The 27,952-nt window shown below is 44.6% G+C and overlaps 1 protein-coding gene across 1 annotated transcript in view; it reads right to left on the bottom strand.

Moving 5' to 3' along the window:
• PGAP1 (post-GPI attachment to proteins inositol deacylase 1) overlaps positions 1-27,952 on the bottom strand; it is a 1,745,445-nt gene that overhangs the window by 1,498,880 nt on the left and 218,613 nt on the right. The window contains exon 5 of the mRNA XM_077275621.1: positions 4,736-4,896. Coding sequence (XP_077131736.1) covers positions 4,736-4,896 — 161 coding nt within the window. The remainder of the gene's footprint in view (positions 1-4,735; positions 4,897-27,952) is intronic.

The following is a 27,952-nucleotide window of genomic DNA, read 5'->3' as shown; positions in this document are numbered from 1 at the left end:
CCCTGATCCGCAGATATCCAATTAAAACGAGTGTCCCACGACGATCTCCCGTGGAGAACAGCAGCATCAGCTGATGCGACCGCTCTCCAGAAGCTCCAGGAATACAATGATGGAAGATATCCTTCCACAATGTATTCCCCACAATGTATTCCTACGCCCCTGTGAGAAAGTAGTCCCTAGTCTCACGTTTGGCATTGCTGTGTGAGAAAGTTCCCATGCAGCAATTGCCATAAAGTGAGCCCAGTGAACTATAGTAACCTCTCACTGATGCACTGCAGGAGCCATTGTCTCCTGTCAGTGTGTCACTGAAGGTCCTATAGAGCAGTGACATCACCCAATGTCACTGTTCTATAGGGGAAATCATCGTGGGACCCTCGTTATTAATTGGACTATGGCGGACAGGTAGTATACGGTTTATTATTTTACGTTTTTTGCAGGCGCTGAAGTATGGTAAGTATGGTTAAATGAAGAATACGGAAATATTTTTTTCCTAATGTGTGTGTTTTATTAACCATTTGCTAGTACTGGATTATTAATGGATAGGCGTCTAATTGACGCCTCTCCATTATTAACCCGGCTTAATGTCACCTTACAATAGCAAGGTGACATTAACCCCTTATTACTCCATATCCCACCGCTACACGGGAGTGGGAAGAGAGGGGCTAAGTGCCAGAATTGGCTTATCTCACAGATGCGCCATTTCTGGGGCGGCTGCGGACTGGTATTTGTAGCCGGGGGGGGGGCAATATCTATTGCCCCTCTCTAGGCTATGAATATCTGCCCACAGCTGTCTGCATAGCCTTTCTGGCTATAAAATATAGGGGGACCCCACGTCATTTTTTTGGGGGGGTCCCCCTATTTTAATACCCAGTAAAGGCTACGCAGAGAGCTGCGGGCTGATATTCATAGCAGGCTACAAATATTGGCCCCCGGCCGTCGGCTTTCCCCCTCTGGCGCAGAAAATTGCGCGGGAGCCCTTACCATTTTTTTTTCTGTTTTTTTTTTTTTTAACTGAAACATATTGTTCATTAACCCCTTTCTGCCAGCTGACGGAATAGTACATCAGCTGGCAGTATCCCCCGCTTTGAGGTGGGCTTCGGCGGTGAGCCCACTTCAAAGCCGCAACATGTCAGCTGTTTTCAATACAACAAAAAAAATGTACATGATCGCTAAACAGCGTAGCGACAAAAAAAAAAAAAATCAAAAGCCAAAATTATGTTTTTTTGGTCGCTGCGACATTGCATTAAAATGCAATAAAGGGCAATCAAAAAAACGTATCTGCATAAAAGTGGTATCATTAAAGACATCAGCTCGGCACGCAAGAAATTAGCCCTCACCCGACATCTCAGAAAATATAGCCGCTACGGGTATCGGCAAATGGCACAAATATTTTATTTCTTTTTAGCTAAGTCTGGAATTTTTTTTCACCACTTAGATAAAAAATAACCTAGACATGTTTGGTGTCTATGAACCCGTAATGACCTGGAGAATCATAATGGCAGGTCAGTTTTATGCTGTGCGCACTCGTTGCAGATTTGGGTGCAGAATTTTCTGCACAAAATCTGCATCTCCTTGCAGAAAAAGCAGCTGCGTTTTTTATGCATTTTTTTCACGTTTTTTTTCATGGTGTTTGCGCTGTTTTGATGCGGTTTTGATGCAGTTCTTGGTGCATTTTTTGGTGCATTTTTTGCGCGGTTTTGATTCAGTTTTTTCTGCAATATTTGGTGCGTTTTTTGCGTGGTTTTGACTCAGGTTTTTTATGCTTTTTTATGCAGTTTTTGGTGAAGTTTTGATGCAGTTTTGATGCGTTTTTGGTGCGGTATATTGATGCAGTTTTTGATGCAGTTTTGATGCAGTTTTTGTTGCGGTTTTGATGCAGTTTTTGATGCGGTTTTGATGCAGTATTTGGTGCAGTTTTCTTGTGTTTATGATGCAGTATTTGGTGTGGTTTTGGTGCAGTTTTTGGTGCGGTTTTGGTGCAGTTTTTGGTGCGGTTTTGATGCAGTTTTTGGTGCGGTTTTGATGCAGTTTTTGGTGCGGTTTTTGATGCAGTTTTTGGTGCGGTTTAGATGCAGTTTTTGGTGCAGTTTTGATGCAGTTTTTGGTGCAGTTTTGATGCAGTTCTTGGTGCGGTTTTGATGCAATTTTCTTGTGTTTTTGATGCAGTATTTGGTGCGGTTTGATGCAGTTTTTGGTGCGGTTTTGATGCCGTATTTGGTGCGGTTTTGATGCAGTTTTTGGTGCGGTTTTGATGCAGTTTTTGGTGCGGTTTTGATGCAGTTTTTGGTGCAGTTTTGATGCCGTTTTTGGTGCGGCTTTGTTGCAGTTTTGGGTGCGGTTTTGATGCAGTATGTGGTGCAGTTTTGATGCAGTTTTTATGCATTTTTGGTGCATTTTTTGCACGGTTTTGAGGCTTTTTTATTTTTTTGGTGCGGTTTTTGTGCGTTTCTGTATGCATTTTTGAAAGCTAAATAAAGATGTATTATTGAACAAAACAAAAAAAAGATTTGTGATGTCATTGTCCAACCCACACTCAATTACACACAGATAGACAGATGATAGATGAAGTGGATAGACAGATCTACATATAGATAGATCTATAGATGCATACATCTATCTATTCATATATCTATATATAGATATATCTATTGATAGATGTATGGATAGTGTAGGGTGCGTGTCCACTGTCCGGATTACATCCGAATTAGCTGCAGATTGGATGCTGCATACTTGTAGTCCCATCAGATGATGCCTGCACACACACCCCAAAAGACCCCCCGCACAGCCCCTCACACACCTGAACAGTCCCGCACACACCCGAACAGCCCCGCACACACCCGAACAGCCAGGCACACACCCGAACAGTCCCACACACATCCGAACAGCCCGCAGACCCCGCACACACCTGAACAGTCCGCAGACCCCGCCCGCACACATCTGAGCAGCCCGCAGACCTCGCCCGCACACACACATACACGCACACAGTCACCGCCCACACACTTCCCTCCTCCCGAACTGCAGCGTTTCTCGGACCCACATCCGCAGCAAAACTGCAGATCTTTTTTACACGTGCGGTTTTGCTGCGGATATGCCCGACTCAATGAAAGTCTAAGGGTGCAGAAACGCTGCAGTTCGGCACAAAAGAAGTGACATGCTGCGGAAAAAAAAAGCTGCGTTTCGGTGCGGCTTTTTCCGCAGCATGTGCACAACAAGTCTGCGGCTCCCATAGACTTACATTGGTTGTGCACTACACTGCGGATTTGATGCAATTCTGTGCAGCAAAAAACCATGTGTGCACACAGCCTTAGCATTTACTGAACCTAGCAAAAAAGCCAAGCAAGTGTGGGATTGCACTTTTTTTGCAATTTCATCGCACTTTGAATTTTTTTTCACATTTTCCGTTACACAACATGGTAAAACCAATAGTGGCGTTCAAAAGTAGAACTTGTCCCGCAAAAGATAAGCCCTCACATGGCCATATGGAAGGAAAAATTATGGCTCTGGAAAGGAGGGGAGCGGTAAACTAAATAAGCTCCAGGGGTGAAGGGGTTTAGAAACATGGGTATGGGCATATCTATGTAAATAGATATAGATATATAGATATATATCTCTGTATGTATCTATCCATCCCATATCTATCTATTTATCTATCTATCCATCCATCCATCCGTGTGTAATGGAGTGTGGGTTGGACAAATGTAAAAGAGGAGGTTGGACAGAAATGACATTTTTTTGAAGATAGAGGAAGGAGAGGAGGGAGGGGTTTGGGTGTGTTTTGGAGTGGGTGTGGTAGGTTCGGGCTTAGTGGCCAGTGCAATGCATCATGGAACTTGTATTAGAGCACAATAACTCAGGAGAAAGGAAGTTGTCGATTAACCCCATGAGAGCTGGATCCAGCACTGAAAATGTGCTGCTACAGCATGATAAAAGGTAATATTGCTAAAATAAACACATTGGATGTTTTCAGTGGCACATAATAGCAAGATTTATGAAGAAAAAAATTATTGTAGTGGACAACTTCTTTAATTATTTCCCTGGCTTTGGGCTTTTTTTTTTGCACAATTTAGTGCAATTTTTTTCGCAGCTAAAATGCAACCTGGTTTTGTTCTCATCCAAAGAAAAAAAACAACTCTGAATCAAAGAGACCACACCTCACCAGAACTTATTGGGAATCGAACACTAGAACTTACTTATTTCTATATTTATACCTTTCCTAGCAAGCCTATTTTTTGTCTTAATCATTACAAAAAATAATAATTTTAACTATGCTGGCAATTTGCCAATTAGTACAAATAAGCGGGCAGCAACATTCCAAGGTAAGACCAGGAGATTAGAGTATTATTACATCTCTCACACTGAGAAACCTGCTCTCAGCTATTAAGAGTGAGTATTCTTCTTTCTCCTGAGTGTTGCTTTGCTGCCGGCTTATGATTAGTCAACATCATCTCATAGGAAGAAGTATACTCATTTGGACTTTAAAAAAAAATAAAAAATAAAAATTCATTAGGTGCCAAATACTTTGATTATCAATATATCCCTAATGGAGAGGCAAAATAAAATTAATTTAGAAAAGCAACCAATTTTTTTTTCCACTTTGCAGTCACGATTGTGTTTTGTGTCCAGGTCAACATGAATAATTTGGTGACAGATCCTTTTTAAACATAAAAACCCTTAAAAAAAAAACAAACAAAAAAAAAACTAAAACCTTTCACAAAAATATTGAAAACTATATTACCACAACAGACAAGGCACTGTTCTTGATTTTTAGAGATGGCAAAACTGTCAATCCTGAGCGAACTTGGTAATCCCGAAATCCACCAGCAATGGAAAGTATGGTTATATTTTGAAGTTGATTTGCATTCAAATTCCAATAATTATTCACTGTAGCATAAAAATCTGTTAAAATAAGATGGACAAAACATAAAATTAGAAGACACATGAATAAAAGCATTGAAAGCAGTTGTAAGAATTGTGACCAATAAAAACAGACTTACAACAGTTCATAAAATGTTATAAAAACTGCTGGGTCTTTCTGGGCTTTAATTTAAACAATAAGGTTTCTTCACCTAAACATTGCCACAATAATTCTGGCTAATGGGAGAAGGAGGTAATACATCTCCCTGCCTGTTTTACCTGCCTCCTAATAAAGCTGCAGATCCTAAGGCTGTGTTCCTAAGATGAGTTTGTGACTCAAAAATGCAGCATCCTAAAGTTTCAGCAAAGTGGATAGAAATCTTATGCCAAATGTGTTTTATTTTTGTGGTGTGTAAACTGATCTGCAGTGCACGTTCCTAATCTGCAACATGTCAATTTCTCTTGTGTGTACGCTGAGTTTTTTTGTGCAGGTTTTTCCTGTAGAATTACATTATATTTGGAAAAATCCAAAGGTAAAAAAAAAATGCATATGCATTTTTAGTGCATTTCTAATGTGTAAAAGCACTAAAATGCATGTTATTTGCATATGACTATCAAAGTTTTGTCAAAACCAAATACTAATAACAAATATAGCATATAAATATATAATGTACCGGAAATTATACCATCACTAAAACAACATTGGATTAAAGGGAGGGTGCCGTGATTTTAGTTTTTGTATTAATAATTATTGATTATACAATCAATTATTTTTAATACAAAAGTAAATGTACCTCTTTCATACTTTTTTATTTATTCACTTTTACATTCACCACTGGAGGCCGCCATTTTATTGGCGACACTTTATTGTCATTAGTGTGTTTGTAAGTGTCTGTGCACGACACTTGCACTCCTCACTTAGGGCAGCCATGGACATAGGAGCCAACGGTCGGGCTCCGACCCCATCTCCTGCCTCTCAGCTGTGACTTGGCCACGCCCACTGAGCTGCCGCGTCACAGCTGTGAGAGGAGATCGCGGCCATTTTGTTTATTTCCCTCTGCCATCGCACACACAGCTCAGTGCGTGCGATGGCAGAAGCTGCTGCCGAGGGTCCAGGGTAAATATCTGCAGCGAGGAGCTGTGATTGCAGCCTGTACTTAGTATTACATTACAGGCTGCAATCACTGCTGACCTGTTCAGAGCAGAGCAGGGAGATCGTCACACTTCTCTGCCCTGAACATGACTCAGCACTTCCTGGTAGAGGAAAGAAGGTAAGAACAGCGTTTTTATTTTCTTATGCATCTACCATTGCTACCAGCCCCTATATACCACCTAGCACTGCCTACCTCTGTATACCACTGCTACCTGCCTGCCTCTGTATACCACTGTCTGCCTGCCTCTGTATACCACTGCCTGCCTCTGTATACCACTGTCTGCCTGCCTGTGTATACCACTGCTACCTGCCTGCCTCTGTATACCACTGTCTGCTGCCTCTGTATACCACTGTCTGCCTGCCTCTGTATACCACTGCCTGCCTCTGTATACCACTGTCTGCCTGCCTCTGTATACCACTGCTACCTGCCTGCCTGCCTCTGTATACCACTGTCTGCCTGCCTCTGTATACCACTGCCTGCCTCTGTATACCACTGTCTGCCTGCCTCTGTATACCACTGCTACCTGCCTGCCTGCCTCTGTATACCACTGCCTGCCTCTGTATACCACTGTCTGCCTGCCTCTGTATACCACTGCCTGCCTCTGTATACCACTGCCTGCCTGCCTCTGTATACCACTGCCTGCCTGCCTCTGTATACCACTCACTGCCTGCCTCTGTATACCACTCACTGCCTGCCTCTGTATACCACTCTCTGCCTGCCTCTGTATACCACTGCCTGCCTGCCTCTGTATACCACTGTCTGCATGCCTCTGTATACCACTGCCTGCCTGCCTCTGTATACCACTGCCTGCCTGCCTCTGTATACCACTGCCTGCCTGCCTCTGTATACCACTATCTGCCTCTATATACCACTGCTACCTGCCTCTATATACACCTACCACTGCTACCTCTGTCCTGGGTAGCTAATCCTGTCCCGTGTACTGTGTCCTCAGCAGTCAGTATCACACAGGACAGGATTAGATACACGGCTCAGCAGTCGGTATCACATAGGACAGGATTAGATACACGGCTCAGCTGTCGGTATCACACATGACAGGATTAGATACAAGGCTCAGCAGTCGGTATCACACAGGACAGGATTAGATACACGGCTCAGTAGTCGGTATCACAGGACAGGATTAGATACACGGCTCAGTAGTCGGTATATCACAGGACAGGATTAGATACACGGCTCAGTAGTCGGTATCACACAGGACAGGATTAGATACACGGCTCAGCAGTCAGTATCTAATCCTCTCCTATGCACTCCTCTCCCCCTGCGTGTCTTTCCCCATTGTGGTGTATTATTTTTGTTGTGGGAGATGAGGGAGTCGAGGATTATGCGTTCGGTATGGTTTAAAAAAGATTAATAAAGGACTTTATTCTGGCCGAGTCTTTATTTACAATACAACTATAGGATTAGTAATGGATGGGTGCCTTATAGACGCCTCTCCATTACTAAGCCGTGGGCTTGATGTCACCGGACAATATGGAGGTGACATTAACCCCACAAATATGAACCCCACTTGCTACCGCTACAGGGTAAGTGGAAATTGCCAGGCAAAGCGCCAGAAAAGGCACATGTAAAAGGCGGCTGAGAGCTGATGTTTTTAGCCTGGGGGGGGGGGGGACACAGTATCCATGGCCCCTTCCTAGGCTATTAATGTCAGCCCGCAGCTGTCTGCATAATATTTGATGGTTATTAATTATAAGGGGGCCCCACGTCTTTTTTTGGGGGGTGTCCCCCATTTTAATAGCCAGTAAAGGCTATAAGTATACAGTTGCGAGCGTGTGAGTGTGAGCACACCCTCCCACCCACAGACCAGTACACTGCTGTCCTGAAATACTGTGCTATTATTATATATAATATCACACATTATGCCAAGTATTGTGTGATCTATGTGACGGTATTATATGTGATCTATATGGCAATATTATGTTTGCTCAGTGTTGTGGAATGATGTAAAAACTATATGACGGTGGTATATGAGAACTATATTGTGGGATTATGTGTGATCTATGTGGAAGTACTAGGTGAGAATTATATGGCGGTATTATTTGTGATCTATATGGTGGTATGTGAGAACTGTATGACAGTATTGTGTGATCTATTTGATAGTATTGTGTGTGATGTATATGGCGGTATTATGTGTGATCTATATGGTGGCATTATGTGAGAACACTATGGCAGTATTATCTTCAGAAAGCGGACCCATTCTATGGTGGTTCTGGCTGAGCACCTGCACGTGGGTCTGGGGTAATAGAGGGGGCAGCATGACCTCCAGTTAGGTGCAGTCAGGGCTGGTGAGGCAGCTGAAGAGAGGGGTCTCATTTTTATCGTTACTATATGGTTACATTTCCTTCCCAGCGTCACCCCGTACTTCGCCTGACGTCTCACTTTCACACATCGCCAGGACAGGATGGAGAAGACAGGATCTGAGGAGGGGAATGGGGTCTTTGCATGCAAAGTCTGGATCAGAACAGGCCATCAATCCGCAGAAATGTTTCCTGGATTTCTGTAGAGCAGACGGTCCATCCATGTGTATAAAAGACAGCGCTCTATGTACAATCCCTGGCTGCTCCGCGCACTGAACATGGTGCCCCCCCCATAGACCAGCACACTGCTCTCCTGAAATACTCTGTGCTGCTGTCACCCTGCTCCCTCCACCACATATCTCCCAGAATCCTTGCTGCCTGCCATCCTCGGTGACTGTCTACTTGTCAGTATAAGGCTGCCGTCACACATTCAGTATTTGGTCAGTATTTTACCTCAGTATTTGTAAGCAAAAACCAGGAGTGGGTGATAACTGCAGAAGTGGTGCATATGTTTCTGTTATACTTCTCTAATTGTTCCACTCCTGGTTTTGGCTACAAATACTGATGTAAAATACTGACCAAATACTGATAGTGTGACGGCAGCCTTACTCTGCAGTCACCAACAAAATGGCTGCTCACTGGGTTCCTGAATATCATCCTCTTATCCCTTAGCAAACACCTAGAAGGGAAGGAGAGGAGACATCACATGTCAGCAGACTCCGCCCATAATTACTGCAGTGCAGTAATGTGAGCTAGTTGTACACTAGGTTTTTCTGAAATTTCAGCAGCTGCTCCCCCTAGTGTTTAAAAGTGGAAATTCCAAAACTTTTCAAATTATTTTTCATATTTTACTAAATTATAAACAAATGAAAATATTTTTTAAGAAAATGTAAACATTAATTCTTTACATTTTTACAATTGCTGTAAAAAATTTTTTTTTTTATGGCACCTTCCCTTTAAGTCTGCTATTCACATGATTGACACTGCACTAAGGGCATAACATCTATGTACTCTTTAGTCTACGTTCACATTTGCGGTGTGCGCCGCAGCGTCGTCGCCGCAACGCACAACGCAAACAAAAACGCAGCAAAACGCAAGCACAACGCTGCGTTTTGCGCCGCATGCGTTCAACGTATGCGGCGCAAAACGCTGCGTTTTTTGTAAACGCAGTTGCGTTTTGAACAAAAAACGCAGCGTTTTGCGCCGCATGCGTTTTTTGTGCAGTGAGTCATTCTTCATCCCCCTCCCAAAAAAAAGTGTCTACACAATAGATAAGGACCACCAATGGCTAGAAGAGGGTTGGTGTTTATGTAATTGTGTATATATACCCTGGCAGAGATGAATTCCTCCCATTTTGCTGGTATTCATGATGGAGCATCCCATGGACAGTATCTACATGGATATGGAGATGGAATTTGCCTTGGCTCATGCCTCTGCTGTCACCTGTTTTCATCAAAGGGAAAGGGAAAAACGGAGATGGAGTCGTCGCCGCTTTTGGTTACACCCTATCGTGGAAGTCCGGGAGAGCCGTGGAGCATACCATTGCTTGTTTGGCGAACTGAATGACAACCTGGAGAAATATTTCGAATATACCAGGATGTCTCAGGACAGCTTCCGCTATCTTCTGCGTCGGGCAGGCAGGACACGCAGCTCCGGAGAGCTATTTCCGCAGAGGAACGGCTGCTGGTGAGTCTACGGTACGTAGCTGTTTGAATGACTGTGATATGTTCTTCCCTTTTTTTTTTTTTTTTTTTTTTACATTTTTTTGTGGGTTGGTATGGTCAATGTACTTTTATAAATTACAATGTACTTTAATGTAATTTCTTCATCTTCTTGGCAGTTTCCTGGCTACCGGAGAGACCTTGAGATCACTTCATTTTCAGTTCCGGATTGGAGTCTCCACTCTTTCCGGAATTATTGCTGAGACATGCCGCGCTTTGTGGGATAATCTCCGGGAGGAATTTTTACCCGTCCCTACAAGCGAAATCTGGGAGGCCAACGCACAGAAATTTGAGCAAGTGTGTTCTTTTCCGAACTGTATTGGCGCAGTGGATGGAAAGCACATTCGGATTACCAAGCCTGCGAAAAGTGGATCCCTTTTCTACAACTATAAAAAATACTTTTCCACTGTGCTCATGGCAATTGCCGGTGCGGACTGCCGTTTTCTCGCAGTGGACATTGGTGCGTTTGGCCGTGCAAATGACTTGCACACATTTAAAGAGTCGGATATGGGCCAAAAATTATATGGGAACAATTTTAATTTCCCACAGCCACGACCTCTTCCCCACACCGAAGGCCCTGCGATGCCATTTGTTGTGGTTGGGGATGAGGCATTCCAAATGTCTGGCAACCTATTGAAACCCTACTCCAGTCGGGGCTTGGACAACACCAAAAGGGTTTTCAATTACAGACTGTCCAGGGCCAGAAGGACTGTGGAGTGCGCCTTTGGCATCCTTGTCTCCAAATGGCGGATATTAGGATCCGCCATTAATCTTAAAATTGAAACAGTGGATGAGGTGGTGAAGGCTTGTGTGGTTCTCCACAATTACATTATGGCCAAAGAGAGACTGAATGTGGAACTCGATGAACCCATAGCCAACACATTGCCCGATTACCATGATCATCCTCTGAGGACAAGTGTGGAAATTGCGCAGATGAGGGATCGTTTTGCGGCCTATTTTGTGTCAGATGTTGGCCGTGTGTCATGGCAAGATCAAATGGTGTAGTAATAATGTTACTGTTGGACTGTATTCTGGTTTTAACTACACCAATAAATACCTCTACTGTGACTGTGCTAAAAATATAATATGATAATAAACTAATTCTCCAGTAAATGTGCAATAAATGTTATCCGTTTTGGTTGGTTTGGTTATGTCAATTTGGCATCTACCTATAGTTCACAAATGTAATGTGCCTTATATAAAAAATTGGAAACCTTTGTTTTTAAAATGTGGTTGTTTAATAAAAAAATTTATAATTTTTCTACCCTGCTTCAAACAACATATTTATACCATACCATATAACATTTATTTGTTTGTCAGATCGCCGTGTATCGTTGTGTTTGACAGCAAAAGCAACGATACCAGCGATGTTTTACAATGGTAAGCAGGGTAAATATCGGGTTACTAAGCGTAAGGCGGCGCTCAGTAACCTGATATTTCCCCTGGTTACCAGTGTTAAATGTAAAAAAAAAAACCAGTACATATACTCACAATTGCGTCCCCCGGCGTCCGCTTCCTGCACTGACTGAGCGCCAGCCGTAAAGTGAATGCACAGCACAGCGGTGATGTGACCGCTCTGCTGTTAGGGCCGTCACTCAGTCAGTGCAGGGTAGTGGACGCCGGGGGACGCGATTGTGAGTATATGTACTGTTGTTTTATTTACATTTAACACTGTTAACCAGGGTAAACATCGGAAGCGCGGCCCTGCGCTTAGCAACCTGATGTTTACCCTGGTTACCTGGGGACCTCGGCATCGTTGGTCGCTGGAGAGCTGTCACACAGACAGCTCTCCAGCGACCAAATAGCGATGCTGCAGTGATCTGCATCATTGTATGTTTCGCTGCAGCATTGTTAAGTGTGAAGGTACCTTTACGGTATGTGTCCACAATCACGATTGCATCAGGATTTGGTCAGGATTTTTCATCAGTATTTGTAAGCCAAAACCAGGAGTGGAACAATTAGAGGAAAAGTAGAATAGAAACATCTGCTCCACTTCTGTATTTATCACCCACTCCTGGTTTTGGGTTACAAATACTTATGTAAAATCCTGACCAAATCCTGATGCAATCCTGAGCGTGGACACATACCCTTAGTGTTTGAAAACACCTCATACACTTTATTGTTTGTAAACACCTCATACAGCAATGAGAGACACACAAAAAAAGGCAAAATAAAAATGGTAAAAATAGTGTCTGACATTGAATAAATGAGGTGTTTAAAGCACAAAATGTGTAGACGGCGCACGATGTGACTTGCCGAGAAGTATACTGGAAAATAAGAACAAATATTGTTGTTTTAAAACACATTTTTTTTATTGGGGGGAAACAGAAAAAAAAAGGGGAAATAAACTTAGGGGGTATCAACATCTGCCACCAAGGGGGAATGGTATGTATCTTGTTGGGAATGGGGAGAGGAAGATGAGGACGAGGAGGATGATGACCTATAGTCCAGGAGGCTCGATGGCAGGTCCAAACCCTCCGCAGGGTAGACTGGGGAAGAAACCGCCACCTCTGTAGGGGAGGGAGGAGGCAACACGAGCCTTTGCGAGGTTCTTGGTTGGCCCTGGCTGCTCCTGCTGCGGCTAGAGCCCCGACGCGCACTTGGTGTCTCTACTGGAGCAGCCAGAGCCTCACTGTGTGCCTCTGTGTGTCTCCTCTTCCTTTTCCTTTTTTTAGCTCCTGCGGCAGCTCCCCCAGAATGACGCCTACGGGAGGATGAGGGCCTGGCAGGAGCAGGAGTCGGCGGCACAATGGTATGGTGCCTGTGTTGGCGTCGCTCGGCACATGGACCTCGGTGGGGTGCCTGGAGTGGCTCTGCAGCAGGAGTCGGAGTCATGCTAGCCAGTGACGGTACTACTGGCAGTGTCGCTGACTGCATGACCCGAGCCTGCTGCAGAGCCCTCACGTAGGCATTGTTGCAGGACTGCATCACCGAAATCTGGAGTTCCGGCGTAAGGTGTTCCACCATGCCTTTAGCAATAGTACTTAAAAAATGTTTGGCTGGATTCGAGAGCTCGGCTTCCAGATTTTCAAGGCGCCGTTCGATATTGGACAGACGAGTGTCCATTTTATCGTTGAGCGCCTTGAAACAGTTCTGGAAAACCGTGCTCAAATGCATAAATTCAGGCATGGCTGGCCTGTCCGAGGCCCGCTGGCGCTGTCGGGAATTCCCGAACGAAGGTGCGCCAGAGGCCTCGGGCAGGGGAACACCTGATGGACCGGCTGCCGGTTCTCCAGATGGTGGTGCAAGCCTGCTGTCGCTGTGGGAGGGCTGTGACGGGTCAGATGGCGATTCATGAAGGTCCGCTCCTGCGGGACGAGCTCGCTCGAGGGTGCTGCTGTGTGTCCTGTGAAAAGATAAGGAAAAAATTAGTCTTCAATTAATAACCTATCACATACGCCAACTCCTGTAATAAAATTAACATTACATGACACATCAATACATTACAATCCCCTGTCTCTCAGTCTGTGTGGCCTATAATAAATTGCTGATTGTTATCGCCAGCTGACCATTAGGTCTGACGATAACAATCATGGACATGCCTACGGCAGAAAATGACTGTTCATTCCCGCTGCCAAAGCCAATGCATACCTCTGTCATCGTTTTAAAAAAATTTTTGTCAAAAAATCTTTCTTGATGCTGCCTATGACGCAAAAATAGTATAAAATTTAAAGTCAAGAAAAACATCTAAAAAAAAACAAACAAAAAAAAAAACACAGTGACTTTGCTGATCTGATCGCAGGAACGGCCATGACGTTAGGATCATGTGATCGAGACGTCATCATTATTCCTGCGATCAGAACTACCCTGACTCAGAACGTAACCTGTCATGGACTACAAGGACGCACGCTTAACCCAAAAAAATACTAATGGGCTATATACCATTCCACTAGGGAAAAAGTTACGTGGATGGCCAATATGCTACGCTGACTACATGGATGGCCAATACACTATGTTCCTGGGAAATATACTATGTGGATACGTGGCTAGAACGTGTACTATGTGGCTGCGATATAGTGGCCTGGCAATATACTATGTGGATGCACAATGTACGTGGCTGGGCAATGTACTATGTGGCTGTGCAATATGCTATGTGTCTGGGCAATGTACTATGTGGCTGTGCAATATGCTATGTGTCTGGGCAATGTACAATGTGGCTGTGCAATATGGTATGTGGACAAAAGACTTACTGTCGGTGGCCAAGGATTGGTCTTAGGAATTGTAGTGCCCTGTTGTATTTGTAGGGCACCGACTTGTACGCAGCAGCACCACTCCGAGCTTGCTCCTCCGCAGCACGGATCCCCTTATTGAAACGGTCCTTCATGGATCGCCATCTGGTCCTCAACTTTTTAACTGTGAATGCAAAGGAAAAAAAAAGGTTACATATTTTGCATTTTAAAAGGATAAAACAACCGTGTGCGATGCAAAGTTTAGGCGTTGATCGCATCACACACGGTTGTGTTTATCCTGGCAAGATGGGTCATAGCAGGGTATCAGCAATACTCACGAAAGTTGCCTTTGTCCTTCGCTGAGGCACTGTCAAAGCCATCCCACAGCGACTTTGCCACCTCTGCCCACAAACGCCTCAACACCACCTGGTCCATGTGCCGGGGGTCACGGCTGTCCCACAACGGGCCACGCCCCTGGATGCTGGAGATCAGGAGGTCCACATCTATGGCACTGTCTCCTTGGTCCCGTTGTGAAACCTAGAAAAATTAGAAAACAAAGGTTAAAAAAATTTGAAAATATTAACAACCACCAGCACCTGGCATGATATGTACCTTTGCCCTATCCTTTGCCATTTGATGTATGTATATTGAGGTTTTCTACACCTGTATTTTGGAATGTTTGTGTGCAGAGAGTTCAACTTTATGTTACCTTCCCCCAATACTTGCTGCCCTGAAAAGCTATAATGTAATTAAGCTTAGTAAACATCCCCAGTGAAACCAGGATGCTACTCAAATGCAATGTTCCTCACAGCAGGATGCTACTCAAAAAAAAAGATAAAAAAAAAAACAACTCACTGGCCGTCCTGACGCCACATCTTGGCCCCGACCTCTCTGCTCCCGCTGTGTGCCTTCCCCCTCACTTGAAGAAGCCTGTAAAAATTGTATACAAAAATTATTGTCAATGCTACAAATGGCAGCGAATAGTAAGCAACTGGACATAATTACTCACCGCACTCCCCCGCGCCGATTGGCTATGTTCCGAGTCATGCGAGTCACTCGCCATTCTTGCAAGTTTGCTCTGCAATGAAAAAATGAACAGTAAATCACATCCAAAGCTAACAATGCCACATAAAATAAAATAGGCACAAAAAATTAAAACAACCACAATTGACTGTTGACTGATAGGACAATGCAAACTCAAAAAGCGACACCACAACGCCATACATTGCAAGAGAAAACAATAGAAGAAACAATACAAGAATATACCCAAACAAATAGACACCTATGTCCAAATTTTTAAATATAAAAACTTACTAAAAAAAAAAAACTTACAGGTAAAAAAAAAGGCACAATGAAATAGCAAACTAATGCACGCCATACTTTACAATTACAACAAGACATGATCCAAAACAACACCATCTGGTGACATCTACCACAGAAATACATCTGAAAAAGGCGATAAATACCATTCTAGATAATAAGCAATAAACATTACGGGACAACCGCTGTTACAAAATACAGCAACCCAAAAGATAAACCATAAAATAGAAAATAAAACACATGAACTTAAAAGCAAAAAAAAAAAGGGCCCCACCAAAAAAAAAAAAAAAAAAACACTATACTACACACTTGGCAATGCAAACAGTCAAGGAAGGAGATATATGCCATACGGAAATCGACGTAAAACCATCATAGAAAAAAAAAAAAAAGGGAAAATACAATTGAAAATAGAATGATATAGCCGCACGGAACAATACAATACAAATGAAACCTCATAAATGTAGCCCCCCCACCAGCAAGAAGAGACACTCAAGGAAAGAAAAAAAAATGCCAACAGCATAATAAAACACAGCAAGACATGAGCCAAGAAAACGCCATACGGTTACCCCCAACAATAGAAACCAGAAAGAGACATGCACCAGAAATTTAACAAGAAAAAATCAGCCCAAAAAAAAGACATTGAACAACCGCATGACACCAGAACAACCCAAAACCAATTCAAAACCAAGCAAGGCCGAAGACAAGAAACGCCAGCATATAACGCCACAAGTACATCAGAACCACATAAAAACACAATTTTTCAATAACAACCCACAGTGCCATAGCCGTACAATAGCACAGACCAAACATTGCACAAATTAATCAAAATCAAGAAATAAAACACAGAATAAAAAAAAAAAAAAAAGAGAAATTAATATACTTACAGTTTTTGAAAGCAGATTGATTCTCTCTCTGTCTTCTCTGATCCTCTCTCTGTAGCCTTGTGAAAGACAATGGCAACCCCCCTTTTTTTTTATATATATATATATATATATATATATATATATATATATATATATATATATATATATATATATATATATATATATAGTGTTTTTTTTGTGTCTAGACAATGTTTTGCATTTTTTATTGGAAAACGCATGCGTCGTACAACGCACAACGACGCAAGTACTTGCGTCGTCTGCGTTGTCAATACAATTCAATGGGGAAAAAGGCGCATCGACGATGCGCCAATGTTAAAGATAGGGCCGCACGACGCATGCGTTTTCTTGCGGCGACGCTGCGGCGCACACCGCAAATGTGAACGTAGCCTTACAGGAACTCAGAACTGAGACTACAGAGTGCGCTTCCTGACACCTTGATCTGGTGAGCCCCAGCTTCAAAGTCTTGGGCAGAAGTCTTGGGACCACCAGAAGTCTTCGTAGACCTGGCCATCCAGCCAAACTGAGCAATCGTGGGAGAAGATCCTTCGTGAGAGAGGTAAAGAAGAACCCCAAGATCACTGTGGTTGAGCAACAAAGACGCAGTATGGAGATGGGAGAAAGTTACACAAAGTCAACTATCACTGCAGCCCTTCACCAGTCGGGTCTTTATGGCACAGTGGCTGACAGAAGCCTCTCCTCAGTGCAAGACATATGAAAGCCGCATAGAGTTTGCTAAAAAACACATGAAGGACTCCCAGAGTATGAGAATTAAGATTCTCTGATCTGATAAGATGAAGATAGACCTTCCCGGTAATAATTTAAGCAGTATGTGTGCAGAAAACCAGGCACTGCTCATCACCTGCCCAATACAATCCCAACAGTGAAACATGGTGGTGGCAGCATCATGCTATGGGGGGGGAGGGATTTCAGCTGCAGGGACAAGACAACTGGTAGTCATTTCTACATTTCTGTTATTTTGGGGTTTTTTTCAGTCAAGATAGGGTGCAGAGTGAACATTAACAAGAAAAAAAAAACTTTTCTGAATTAACCAAATGGCTGTAATGAAACAGAGTGAAAGATTTAAGGGGTCTGAAGACTTTCCGTACCCACTGTGTGTTCACAATTGTTTAACAAGTAGATCAAGAGTGACACAAACATGAAGTAAAATCCAAGATACTTTATTTCAAGATATAAAATATGACAGACATATAAAAAGTGTTGCCTCACACCAAATAACACAAACGGGAAAACAGCAGTAGGTTATCTACTATATAATTGTCTAAGGGTCACTTCAGTCTTTCTGTCTGTCCTTCTGTCTGTCACGGAAATCCCAAGTCGCTGATTTGCCACGACCAATCAGCGACGGGCACAGTCCGGCGGCAAAATGCGACTCCCCGCAGTCAGTGCCCGCTCCATACTCCCCTCCAATCAGCGCTCACACAGGGTTAATGGCAGCATTAACGGACCGCGTTATGCCGCGGTGTAACGCACTCCGTTGACGCTGCTATTAACCCTGTGTGACCAACTTTTTACTATTGATGCTGCCTATGCAGCATCAATAGTAAAAAGATCTAATGTTAAAAATAGTAAAAAAAACCAACAAATAGTTATATACTCACCGTTCGTCTGCCCCCCGGATCCAGAACAGGCCTTTCTCGCTCCTCACGACGCTCCGGTGACCGCTCCATGCATTGCGATCTCGCGAGAGGATGACGTAGCGGTCTCGCGAGACCGCTACGTCATCATCTCGCGAGACCGCAATGCACTCTTGGGACCGGAGCGTCGCGAGGATCATAGGTAAACGCCTCGCCTGGATCCGGGGGCCAACGGAAGGTGAGTATGTAACTATTTTTTATTTAATTTTTTTTTTTTTTTTTTTTTTTTTTTAACAGGGATACGATGCCCACATTGCTATAAACTACTTGGGCTGTGCAATACACTACGTGGGCTGTGCTATACACTACGTGGGCTGTGTTATACACTACGTGGCTGTGCTATATACTCCATGGGCTGTGTTATATACTACGTGGCTGTGCTATATACTCTGTGGTTTGTGCTATTTGTGCCACGTAGTATATACTACGTGGCTGTGCTATATACTCTGTGGGCTGCTATATACTACGTGGCTGTGCTATATACTACGTGGCCGGCCGCAAACAATCAACGACAGGCACAGCCCGGCCGCGAATTGGCACGGGATTTGAACCACGCTTCGCTAATTGGTTGCGGCCGGCCGAATCCTGTGTATTCAATGTATTATTCTAAAATCTTAATAAATAAAACTACATACATATTCTAGAATACCCGATGCGTTAAATTTGGGCTACCACCTAGCTAATTGTATATACATTTAGCCATTTTTGGCATTCAAGAATATATTTCATGCACATACTGTATATCCAAATTGCACAGATAAATTTATATTAAGGATAACAATCCCACATTTGCACGGTCTGAATAACATTGCACACATTGGTGAGAAGGGGAATAAAACCATTTCCTGTCTCACAAAAAGAAATCTTTTTCTTCGGTCCTGTGTATCAGTGACTGTATTATATGAAAATGTTATAGTATGTTAAAACAGACAGACTTCATCAAATAATTCCAAAAATTACTGAAAAGTGCTGGTGCAGAGGTATATTTGTTGCCACACTTAATAGTCTCTTGGGCAATATTAGCTGCGGTTTTTAAGTTCGTACTCAGGACATCTTTTGAGGTCCAATTTCTTCTGTTACCCTTGCTAAAATGAAAAAAAAATTGGTCTGAATTAATTTTTTTGTGAAAAAAAGCTAAATGTTCATTTCTTTTTTTTAAGCATTCCAAATATTCCTATGAAGCACCTGAAGGGCTAACAAACATCGTGAATGTGGTTTTGAGCACCTTGAGGGGTGCAGTTTTTAGGCTACGTTCACATTTGCGTTGTGCGCAGCAGCGTCGGCGCCGCAACGCACAACGCAAACAAAAACGCAGCAAAACGCATGCACAACGCTGCGTTTTGCGCCGCATGCGTCCTTTTTTTCATTGATTTTGGACGCAGCAAAAATGCAACTTGCTGCGTCCTCTGTGCCCGGACGCGGGCGCCGCAGTGACGCATGCAGCACAAAACGCAAGTGCGACGCATGTCCATGCGCCCCCATGTTAAATATAGGGGCGCATGACGCATGCGGCGACGCTGCGGCGCCCGACGCTGCGGCGCTGACCGCAAATGTGAACGTATAGCCTCAGAATGATGTCACTTTTGGGTATTTTCTATCATATAGACCCCTCAAAACGACTCCAAATGTGAGGTGGTCCTGAAAAAAAAAATGGTGTTGTAAAAATGAGAAATCTCTGTTTAACTTTTAACCCTTTTAACTTCCGAACAAAACAACATTTTGGTTCCAAAATTGTGCTGATATAAAGTAGACATGTGGGAAAGGTTACTTATTAAGTATATTGGGTGACATGTGAAGAAACCAGATTGTATCTTAATTTCCCAGACAGCCATGTTTTTTGCAAAGCCAAAAGAACTGGCTTTTTGTCTGTATATTGGCTTGTGAATTTACGTGTTTGTGTCTGGTGGGTCAAGAGGACAAACTTGCCCTCTGATATACTATCTAACATACTGTGTAAAGCTGGAGTTACACTAAACGACTTACCAACGATCACGACCAGCGATACGACCTGGCCGTGATCGTTGGTAAGTCGTGTGGTCGCTGGGGAGCTGTCACACAGACAGCTCTCTCCAGCGAACAACGATCAGGGGAACGACTTCGGCATCGTTGAAACTGTCTTCAACTATGCCGAAGTCCCCCTGCAGCACCCGGGTAACCAGGGTAAACATCGGGTTACTAAGTGCAGGGCCGCGCTTAGTAACCCGATATTTACCCTGGTTACCATTGTAAAAGTTAAAAAAAAACACTACATACTCATATTCTGATGTCTGTCACGTCCCCCGCCAGCGTCCACAGGGTTAAAACTGCTTTCGGCAAGAGCGCTGCTAATATGCAAGCGCTGCTGCCGAGAGCTTCCCTGCACTGAATGTGTCAGCGCCGGCAGTAACAGCGGTGACGTCACCGCTGTGCTCTGCTTTACGGCCGGCGCTGACACAGTCAGTGCAGGGAAGCTCTCAGCAGCAGCGCGTGCATATTAGCAGCGCTCCTGCCGAAAGCTGTTTTAACCCTGTGGACGCTGGGGGACGTGACAGACATCAGAATGTATGTACTGTTTTTTTGGGGTTTTTTTACTTTTACAATGGTAACCAGGGTAAATATCGGGTTACTAAGCGCGGCCCTGCGCTTAGTAACCCGATATTTACCCTGGTTATAAGTGAACACATCGCTGGATCGGCGTCACACACGCCGATCCAGCGATGACAGCGGGTGATCAGCGACCAAAAAAAGGTCCTGATCATTCCCATCGACCAACGATCTCCCAGCAGGGGCCTGATCGTTGGTCGCTGTCACGCATAACGAGATAGTTAGCGGGATCGTTGCTACGTCACCAAAAGCGTGACGTTGCAACGATATCGTTATGTGTGACTCAGAAGTCTGTAATAGTTACTGTACATTGAGTGGGTTAAGCTTTGTTTATTGATGTGTGCTTATATGCTAAATAGTGCTACTTAATCCCATCACCATTGTTTACCTTATCTTGATGTAAGGATACCGTTACACAAAACGATGTACCAACGATCACGACCAGCGATACGACCTGGCCGTGATCGTTGGTAAGTCGTTGTGTGGTCGCTGGGGAGCTGTCACACAGACAGCTCTCCAGCGACCAACGATGCCGAAGTCCCCGGGTAACCAGGGTAAACATCGGGTTACTAAGCGCAGGGCCGCGCTTAGTAACCCGATGTTTACCCTGGTTACCATCGTAAATGTAAAAAAAAAAAAAAACCGTACATACTCACATTCCGGTGTCCGTCAGGTCCCTAGCCGTCTGCTTCCCGCACTGACTGAGTGCCGGCCGTAAAGTGAAAGCAGAGCACAGCGGTGACGTCACCGCTGTGCTCTGCTTTTACTTTCCGGCCGGCAGTCACAGTCAGTGCGGGAAGCAGACGGCTAGGGACCTGACGGACACCGGAATGTGAGTATGTACGGTTTGTTTGTTTTTTTACATTTACGATGGTAACCAGGGTAAACATCGGGTTACTAAGCGCGGCCCTGTGCTTAGTAACCCGATGTTTACCCTGGTTACAAGCGAACGCATTGCTGGATCGGTGTCACACACCGATCCAGCGATGACAGCGGGAGATCCAGCGACGAAATAAAGTTCCAAACGATCTGCTACGACGTACGATTCTCAGCAGGGTCCCTGATCGCTGCTGCGTGTCAGACACAGCGATATCGTATGGATATCGCTGGAACGTCACGGATCGTACCGTCGTAGCGACAAAAGTGCCACTGTGAGACGGTACCCTTAGACTGAAAGGCCATGTGCACACGTTCAGTATTTTTCGCTTTTTTTTTGCTATAAAAACGCGAAAAAAACGCTAACATATGCCTCCTATTATTTACAGTGTATTCCGCATTTCTTGTGCAAATGTTGCATTTTTTTCCGCGAAAAATTCCATCGCGGAAAAAAAGCAACATGTTCATTAAATATGCGGAATTGCGGGGATTCCGCACACCTAGGAGTGCACTGATCTGCATACTTTCCGTACGGGGCTGTGCACACCATGCGGGAAGTAAGCAGATTATGTGCGGTTGGTACCCAGGGTGGAGGAGAGGAGACTCTCCTCCACGGACTGGGCACCATAGAATTGGTAAAAAAAAAAAAGAATTAAAATAAAAAATAGTGATATACTCACCTTCGATGTCTTCCCGCCTCTCAGGTGCATGCTGCCGCTTCGGTTCCTATAGCTGGTGTGCGGTTAAGGACCTGCAATGACGTCGCGGTCCTGTGATTGGTCGCGAGACCGGTCATGTGACCGCTCGCGAGACCGGTCATGTGACCGCTCACGTGACCGCAACGTCATGGAAGGTCCTGCGCACACACACCAGCTATAGGAACGGACGCCGCTGAGGAGATCAGCTGTCTGCAGGTGAGTATAAGCATTTTTTTTTATTATTTTTAAACATTCTATCTTTTACTATTGATGCTGCATAAGCAGCATCTATAGTAAAAAGTTGGTCACACTTGTCAAACACTATGTTTGACAAGTGTGACCAACCTGTCAGTCAGTTTTCCAAGTGATGCTACAGACCGCTTAGAAAACTTTAGCATTCTGCAAGCTAATTTCGCTTGCAAAATGCTAAAAAAAAAAGCGAAAAAAACGGGGAATAAAGGCAAAAAAAAAAAAATGCGGATTTCTTGCAGAAAATTTCCGGTTTTCTTCAGGAAATTTCTGCAAGAAATCCTGACGTGTGCACATACCCAAAGACCCTGGGTAATTCTAAAAATAGCTTACATGCTTTGAGTATAAAATAACTCAAGAGTTCACATCCTGAGAGTCTGAAGTTATACAGAGCTACCAGCCAGACATTCTGCAAACCACCCAACAGACAAGAGAAAGGACTGCAGCCAATTCATCATGGCACCATCACGAGGGACACTGATCTATGATTCTATAGGATACAACCTAGGGGTTTTCGGCTCCGGTTGGAAGGACACAGATCTGATCCATGGATATGTTTGGAGAAAGCCAGGTATGGGACCCGCTGGTCGCCTGGTTCCATGGAAATGGTCAGATAAGCCAGGCGGTGGCTCTCGTGTCAACTGGCTTTGGACCTTGTATGGACTCTATGGTCAGTTCTTGGTCATCTCCCTATGCTTGTCGCTACCCCTTCTCTGTGCGTTCATCCACAGATGGAGTAGCGACCCTGGGAGCTCTGACATGTCATACTGGAAATACGTGGAGACGCAGTGATATTTTATATGCGCCCATGTAACCAAACAATTCCAGTCATGGTGGGATTGTTCTGTTTGCTATTGTGTGTTGTAGTTCAATAAAGTATTGCCACACTGTTTTACCTTAACCCTGTGTTGTCTGTGTAGTGTATTGCCCACGGGGAGATAGAGCGGGCGTTCAGTGGTATAAGCCGTGGTCCATGCAGTCTTGCTAAAGACAGCTGGGCCAGCGAACGAGAGCACCCACTGACCCCGTTTCTCCACAACATATCTCTGTGATTTAAGGGCATTTTGCCAAATTTCCATTTTTTTCACAAATAAACGCAAGTCATTTTAAATTTTTTTTACCACTAACATTAACCCCTTTTTGCCAGCTGACGGAATAGTACGTCAGCTGGCAGATCCCCTGCTTTAAGGTGGGCTCCGGCGGCGAGCCCACCTTAAAGCCGCGACATGTCAGCTGTTTTGTACAGCTGACATGTGCGCACAATGAGCGCGAGCGGAATCGCGATCCGCCCACGCCCATTAACTAGTTAAATGCCGCAGTCAAGCGCTGACAGCGGCATTTAACTAGCGCTCGCGGCCGGAAGTGCTCGCACTGCTGACCCCCGTCACATGATCGGGGGTCAGCAGTGCATCGCCATAACAACCAGAGGTCTCCTTGAGACCTCTATGGTTGTTGATGGCCGATTGCTTTGAGAACCACCCAGTGGTCGGCGCTCAAAGTACACCTGCCTTTCTTCTACATAGGGGTGATCTGTATGTCACCTCTATGTAGCAGAGTCGATCGAGTTATGCATGCTTCTAGCCTCCTATGGAGGCTATTGAAGCATGCCAAAATTAAAAAAAAAAAGTGGTTAAAAATATAAAAAAAATAAAAAATATATAAAAGTTCAAATCACCCCCCTTTCGCCCCAATCAAAATAAAACTATTAAAAAAAAAATCAAACCTACACATATTTGGTATCGCCGCGTTCAGAATCACCCGATCTATCAATAAAAACAAAGGATTAACCTGACCGCTAAATGGCGTAGCGAGAAAAAAAATCAAAACGCCAAAATTACGTTTTTTTGGTCACCGTGACATTGCATTAAAATGCAATAACAGGCGATCAAAAGAACGTATCTACACCAAAATGGTATCATTAAAAACGCCAGCTTGGCACGCAAAAAATAAGCCCTCAACCGACCCCAGATCATGAAAATTGGAGACGCTACGGGTATCAGAAAATCGCGCAATTTTTTTTTTTTTTTTAGCAAACTTTGGAATTTTTTTTCACCACTTAGACAAAAAATAACCTAGACATGTTAGGTGTCTAAGAACTCGTAATGACCTGGAGAATCATAATGGCAGGTCAGTTTTAGCATTTGGTGAACCTAGCAAAAAAGCCAAACAAAAAAAAAGTGTGAGATTGCACTTTTTTTGCAATTTCATCACACTTGGAATTTTTTTCCAGTTTTCTGTTACATGGCATGGTAAAACCAATGGTATCGTTCAAAAGTACATCTCGTCCCGCAAAAAATAAGCCCTCACATGGCCATATTGACGGAAAATTAAAAAAGTTATGGCTCTGGGAAGGAGGGGAGCGAAAAACGAAAAAAGCTCCGGGGGTGAAGGGGTTAAGTGCAATATGCCAAGAAAAAACGTCAGAATCACCAGGATCCACTGAAGCGTTCCAGAGTTCCAACCCGAATATTCATGGAATTCAGATAGGGACGGTGTCTTTATTATGAAGCTATCGCATGTGAAAATTTTAGGACCTCTCTAGAGGCTATTATGGAAACCCTCTTGGATTTCTCGAAGGTGTCATATTATAAATTGAATGCCACAAAATCCAAGGTATATGCAGCGGGGATAGAAAAGGACCTGCAATCTGAACTTCAACGTATATTTCTGTTTATTTCTAATGAAGAAAATATTGTGTACTTGGGGATTAAACTAACCAAAACTAAAAAACTAGTAGAAACGGAATGTCATTGTTGCATCTTTGGAAGGTCAAGTTGGGGGTAATGGAAAGTTCGCCATTATTTCCTATGGGAATTTTTTTTTTTTAAATGCGATTTAAATAAAATCTACATATCGGATCGACTATAAAAGTCATAGCACACCTGTCCCCACCGAGGCCTTCGAAACGCCGCCTGAACGGGGTCTCTGCGCCGAGCGGTTCGGGCCGCATTAATTGCGGAAAACGCGGAGAAGAATAATAAGAAGAAACTAGATGGGCATTTCCTGAAGGAAATACATGGTGCTTGAACAGCGCTGCCAGCTGCCAATGAACCTCAGGAGCAAGTCTGGCATGCAGGGCCCTGCCCCTGGGTATCCAATTTGGCCCCTTGGTAGCCACTTTGATGTGCGGGGCCCCTTGTTAGCAACTTTGGCCCCTTGGTAGCCATTTTGGCATTTAGGAATCCTTGGTAGCCATTTTGGCATTTAGGAATCCTCGGTAGCCACTTTAATCGGAGGCCGGGGACCCTCGGCCTCCGATTTGGTGGCCGGGGACCTTCGGCCTCCGATTTGGAGGCCGGGGACCCTCGGCCTCCGATTTGGAGGCCGGGGACCCTCGGCCTCCGATTTGGAGGCCGGGGACCCTCGGCCTCCGATTTGGAGGCCGGGGACCCTCGGCCTCCGATTTGGAGGCCGGGGACCCTCGGCCTCCGATTTGGAGGCCGGGGACCCTCGGCCTCCGATTTGGAGGCCGGGGACCCTCGGCCTCCGATTTGGAGGCCGGGGACCCTCGGCCTCCGATTTGGAGGCCGGGGACCCTCGGCCTCCGATTTGGAGGCCGGGGACCCTCGGCCTCCGATTTGGAGGCCGGGGACCCTCGGCCTCCGATTTGGAGGCCGGGGACCCTCGGCCTCCGATTTGGTGCCCGGGGACCCTCGGCCTCCGATTTGGAGGCCGGGGACCCTCGGCCTCCGATTCGGTGGCCGGGGACCCTCGGCCTCCGATTCGGTGGCCGGGGACCCTCGGCCTCCGATTCGGTGGGCGGGGCCGGGGGGCACTTACTTTTCACACACGGGGCCGGGGGGGCACTTACTTTTCACACACGGGGCCGGGGGGCACTTACTTTTCACACACGGGGCCGGGGGGGCACTTACTTTTCACACACGGGGCCGGGGGGCACTTACTTTTGACACACGGGGCCGGGGGGCACTTACTTTTCACACACGGGGCCGGGGGAGCACTTACTTTTCACACACGGGACGAGAGGGTGTCATATTGACTTTATTCTGATGTTTGACTGTGATAAATGATCATGTCCTAAAATGGACACCGTACATTTGCATAGCTGCCATCTTTGGAAGGTCAAGCTGGGGGTAATGGAAAGTTCGCCATTATTTCCTATGGGAAATTTTTTTTTTTAAATGCGATTTAAATAAAATCTACATATCGGATCGACTATAAAAGTCATAGCACACCTGTCCCCACCGAGGCCTTCGAAACGCCGCCTGAACGGGGTCTCTGCGCCGAGCGGTTCGGGCCGCATTAATTGCGGAAAACGCGGGGAAGAATAATAATAATAACTAGATGGGCATTTCCTGAAGGAAATACATGGTGCTTGAACAGCGCTGCCAGCTGCCAATGAACCTCAGGAGCAAGTCTGGCATGCAGGGCCCTGCCCCTGGGAATCCAATTTGGCCCCTTGGTAGCCACTTTGATGTGCAGGGCCCCTTGTTAGCAACTTTGGCCCCTTGGTAGCCATTTTGGCATGCAGGAATCCTTGGTAGCCACTTTGGAGCACACAGTCTCTCGGTAGCCACTTTGGCCACATCCTCTTATATACAGACATCACTCCTCTATACAGACACCACTCCTATATACAGACACAACTCCTACATACAGACATCCCTCTATATACAGACACCACTACCATATACAGAGATCCCTCTATATTCAGATACCACTCCTATATACAGACCTCCCTCTATATACAGACACCACTACAATATAGAAGACATCCTTCTATATACAGACACCACTCCTATATACAGACATCCCACTATATACAGACATCCCCCTATATACAGACACCACTCCTATATACAGACATCTCTCCTATATACAGACATCCCTCTATATACAGACATCTCTCCCTTATACAGACATCCCCCTATATACAGACACCACTTCTATATAAAGACATCCCTCTATATACAGACACCACTCCTATATACAGACACCACTCTTATATGCAGGCACATCTCCTATATACAGATATCCCTCTATATACAGACACCTCTCCTATATACAGACATCCCTCTATATACAGACACCACTCCTATATACAGACATCCCTTTTTATACAGACAGCACTCCTATATACAGACATCCCTCTTTATACAGACACCACTCCTATATACAGACATCCCTCTATATACAGACACCACTCCTATATACAGACATCCCCTATATACAGACACCACTCCTATATACAGACATCCCTCTATATACAGACACCACTCCTATACACAGACATCCCTCTATATACAGACACCACTCCTATGTACAGACATCCCTCTATATACAGACACCACTCCTATATACAGACATCCCCTATATAAAGACACCACTCTTATATACAGACATCCCTCTGTATACAGACACCACTCCTATATACAGACATCCCCTATATACAGACACCACTCCTATATACAGACATCCCTCTATATACAGACATCCCCCTATATAGACACCACTCC

Source organism: Ranitomeya variabilis, chromosome 7, assembly GCF_051348905.1.
Source record: "Ranitomeya variabilis isolate aRanVar5 chromosome 7, aRanVar5.hap1, whole genome shotgun sequence".
In the NCBI taxonomy this organism is placed as follows: domain Eukaryota; kingdom Metazoa; phylum Chordata; class Amphibia; order Anura; family Dendrobatidae; genus Ranitomeya; species Ranitomeya variabilis.
This window is presented reverse-complemented; position numbering and strand designations above follow the sequence as displayed.